At 39.7% G+C, this 4,317-nt stretch overlaps 1 protein-coding gene across 1 annotated transcript in view; it reads left to right on the top strand.

Annotated features, from left to right (window-relative positions):
• Ankrd42 (ankyrin repeat domain 42) overlaps positions 1-531 on the top strand; it is a 102,112-nt gene extending 101,581 nt beyond the window's left edge. The window contains exon 13 of the mRNA XM_031387374.1: positions 492-531. Coding sequence (XP_031243234.1) covers positions 492-516 — 25 coding nt within the window. The 3' untranslated portion in view covers positions 517-531. The remainder of the gene's footprint in view (positions 1-491) is intronic.
• Positions 532-4,317: the final 3,786 nt, after the last annotated feature.

Genomic DNA, 4,317 nt, shown 5'->3' with positions numbered 1-4,317 from the left:
GATGACTAAGGATGTTGAACATTTCTTTAGGTGCTTCTGCATAATGTTTAATGTGTGAGTTAGACATAGTAACAGATTAACAGCAACAAAAATAAAATGATAATAGACTGTAATAAACTGTATATGAATGCCCGCGTTTTTCAAAATACTTTATTAGACTTTCACCTTTTCACTACAAGGAAACGCTATGAGATCAAATCAGCAGAATTGAACTCGGGCATTATCACTCCTGCACTGGGGGCCTGGGTAAGATCGGGTTATTTGAACGTAAGTACTGTGCTACCCTGATAGACCACATTGTGATGAATACTCTGTATGAAAGGCTGGGTAGTAAACACAGCATGGATGTATTAGATAAAGTGATGATCCACTTCTGAGTGTGACAAAATGCTGCAGTGTGAGATGTTGTCACAATTTGAAAGAGTACACAGTTTAAAACTAGTGAATGGCTTTTTTTTTTTTTTCTGAAATTTTCCATTTTGTGTTTTCAGGTTGTGGTTGAACTTGATCAACTGAAACTGCAGGCCTGTGGGTAAGGAGGGACTACTCACTGTAAAGTGTGCTTAGGGGCTGGTAAGATGGCTCAGAGAGCAAAGGTGGATTCCTGAGACCCACATACTGGGAAGAGTCTTACAGATTGCTTCTGATTTCCAGAGTTGTGCCAAGGAAGGAAGGATTTATCTTCTGGGGATACTTACAGAAGTTTTTTGGTATATTTCTAGGAGGATGTCATCCTAGGTCCTAAGATAGGAAAATTCATGTAAAGATTCTACGGTGTGGAAAACATTCTATTGTTTGTTGTGTTTTGGGAATCGTCTGTGCAGGTGGTAGTGGTTAAAGAAAAGCTAAGGCATAACAAATGAGGAAAATGCTCAGAAGTTAAAAGCAAAAACAAAAACAAAACAAGAGTAGGCAGGCTGAATCTTTCAGGGACCCAAGCTGCAAAGGGGTTCATTTTTGCCTTAGAGCCCAGTGCAAAACAAAACAAGACAAATGACCAAAACTAACAAAACCCAACAACCAACCAAACAAACAAAAAGAAAGACTGGCAAATGTAAAGTGGCCTTTCCTTCAAAGCCAGATGAAACTAACCTGACCAGAATGTGCGAATTAATGCCAGGGCCAGAAAGTGGGAGAGGGCGGGGTGGCAGGCATGGGGAAGGGGGAGGCAACAGGGGTTTGTTTTTGTTGTTTTTGTTTGTTTCTTTGTTTTTTGGAGGGGAAACTGGGAATGGAGAAATTCGCATGTAAATAAAGAAAATATCTAAAAAAAAAAAAAAAAAAAGAGGGAGTTCCTGCAGAGGGCGCCCTACACAGAAACACCCAGGCATAGAAGAGCTGGCTTTGTGGAGCTCTGCAGGGTACAGTCTCATTCTGAATATTTGTTAAAAAGCACCGACAATTAGTACAGTTGGCTCATTGTCTTAAATCCATTGGTATGTGCACATGATGGTTTACTCTGACAGCATAATGAAAATGACTTTTTTTTTTTTTTTTTTAAAGGAAGAGAACCAGTAGGCAGTAAAATACAGGAATCATTTGAGAGCTCTGTTCCATTTCTGAAAGACATTTCAGAGACATAGGCTAAAAATAGATCTGAGAAGCAAAGGATGGGTGAATAAAAAAAGTCTACACCTCTAGGCTAGAGACTGATTACAATAGAAAGAGGATACTCTTAGCCTAATTGCAAAGCACTAACTGTAATTAGGTTAAGAGAAGTTTAGAGTGCTATCATTTCAAGGACACCTAGGTTTGCATGAGGTTTCGAAGTGGAGACAGTAAGCAGGGAGTGAGCATGTGTTGAGAGTCTCATCCCTCCTGAGGCTGTCTGACAGCACAGTGTGAGGCTAAAGGAGTGTTTGTGCTAGCTGGCCTCTCTGAGCATTGTAACCTCCACTCAGGTGTCCAATGTCTCTCCCACATAAAGTGTCTTTTTTTCCCCCTGAGGTCTGTTTCGGTTGTTCTGTGGCCCGTAGCAAAGCAACGATTGTCTGTCAACTCTAGACACATCTCTATAAACCTGACTAAGCTGAGTAACTTGCAAAACCAGTCTTGAATCCCTAGATTCCATGTCCCTGGACTAAGATTTCAAAACTATGTCTCTTTCCTGTCACATTTATTTGAACTTTAAATATGTTTTATTAGCACATGTTAATTTTTTTAAAATAATGATTTACACACATACACTTACACACACATATAATAAATAACATGTACTTTGACCCTTCACTCCCTTATCACCTTCTATTGTTCATCCTCTTCTATATTAGTCCTTTTCTTCTTCCCAAATAGTTCCTTTTCTTTCATGCTTTAAAAAAAATTCTAGGTTTGCATATAAGAAAACAAACATGTAGCATTTGTCTTCCTGTAGTTGGCTTATCTTGTATAACATGGAGATTTTCTAGTTCCATCCATTGCCTTGCAAAGGTCATAATTTCATTCCTCTATAATGGAATTATATTCCATCATGTGTACAGGCCATATGTATTCATTCATCTGGTGGTGAACATCTAGGTCGATTCTACAGCTAAACTGTTATAAATGCTTCTGTCAACAATGTGAACATGCAGGTGTCTCTCTACTGTATGCTGACTTCGATTCCTTGAGTGGATATTCCCAAGAGTAGTGTTGCAGGACCATTGGTGGTTCTAGCTTAATATTTTGAAGACCTTCATACTTATTTCCATAGTGGCTGGGCTAATTAACATTATTACCAACAGGGTCCAGGCTGCCCCTTTGACTCTTCTGAGCTCCTCTAGCACCTTATGAAACACTTAGCACAGCTCCTTTGGTGCTTAAGACTTGATGTCTACAGTATAATATTCCTAAAAATACCTGTGGTTGATTTGGTTTCTTTCTCACATATTTTTTCAACCAGGATTTTACCACAAGTATGAAAGGAGAAACAACCCAGATGTCCCTCAACAGAAGAGTGGGTACAGAAAATGTGGTGCATCTACACAATGGAATACTGTTCAGCTATTTAAAACAAGGACATCATGAATTTTGAAGGCAAATGAATGAAACTAGAAATTATCATCCTGAGTGAGGTAACCTAGATGCCAAATGGCAGGCATGGCAGGAGGCTTTACCCAGCAGTGGACTGAAACAGATGCAGATACCCACATCCAAACACTGGACCAAGGTCAGGGACAATTATGAAAGGATTGGGGGAAGGATTGAAGGCCCTGAAGAGGAAGCAAAGCCCACTGGAAGACCAACATAGTCAACTAACCTGGACCCCTGGGAGCTCTCAGAGACTCCCTCACTTTTCATAACTTTCTTCTCTCTTCCATAATACCAGACCTCATGGGGCCCTCTGATCCTTCCTGACTCCTCTACTGAGATGATATAACTGTCACAGACCTTCTGAGATGCACAATTTTCAAAACTGCTTCCAGTGACCTGCTGTTAACACTGGGCAACTGGAAGCTCACTGAGGACTGTTGGATGCTGGGGCCTCTTAATCAATAAATTGCCACATTAATGCAAGGAGTTGTGTTTAATTAATACAGATTTGCTTGTCTGAACTCTGGATAAGTCCTAGCTATTTTGACACAGTTCCAAGGTTAAAAAAAGGTTTAAAATAGTAGTTTAGAAGGACCAACTTCCAACTTCTGTAAACAGGATTGATGATGGCACATAGACTATTGTGACATTTCAATACAATATTGCTATAAGATAGTCTGTATGCTTGAGCCTCCAGGGACACACTCAGCAACTCATCCTTAGAATCAGAGCAATGGAATCAATACCGTGAAATCCTACGTTAATATACTATTTAGAGGATATTTATGCTGAGCTCAGAAATCTAATTCGTGATTTCCTGCTCCCTTTTTCATTTTCAGTTCACTTGTGTCTGTTTTCAGTTCTCACTCTTGACTTCCGTTCTGATAATAACACTTCGCAGTGAAGCCCCAACCTTTTGACACAAAGGCCCAGGAATGAAATGTACCAGAAGCAGATGGCACGAAAAACTCAAAATGACTTTTCATTAAAATGCTTAAGACTCTGCATTATCACTAGAAAAGTGCTAATAAAATTCACTGTCAGTAATGAAGGAGGACATTTGCAATGTGCTTTCCCTTGGGGCTTCTCTCATCACTGGCTCCAAGTAATTCTCATGGCAATGAGAAGTAAAATGATGCTATAGATACATTGCTCTTGAGTCATAGACTGTCTGGATGTTGTAATGTTACTGTACTCTAAACCAAGTCTTAGGGGAGTGGAAGTTGATGTTGATGGCTAAAGTAAAGCCTCTTTCTTAATCCATTTATCCATACAAGGTTATTTAAGACTGAACTTAGCCGGGCAGTG

Source organism: Mastomys coucha, unplaced genomic scaffold (genome assembly GCF_008632895.1).
Source record: "Mastomys coucha isolate ucsf_1 unplaced genomic scaffold, UCSF_Mcou_1 pScaffold21, whole genome shotgun sequence".
In the NCBI taxonomy this organism is placed as follows: Eukaryota; Metazoa; Chordata; class Mammalia; order Rodentia; family Muridae; genus Mastomys; species Mastomys coucha.
The sequence above is the reverse complement of the archived record's forward strand: the minus strand, read 5'-3'. Positions and strand labels throughout refer to the sequence as shown.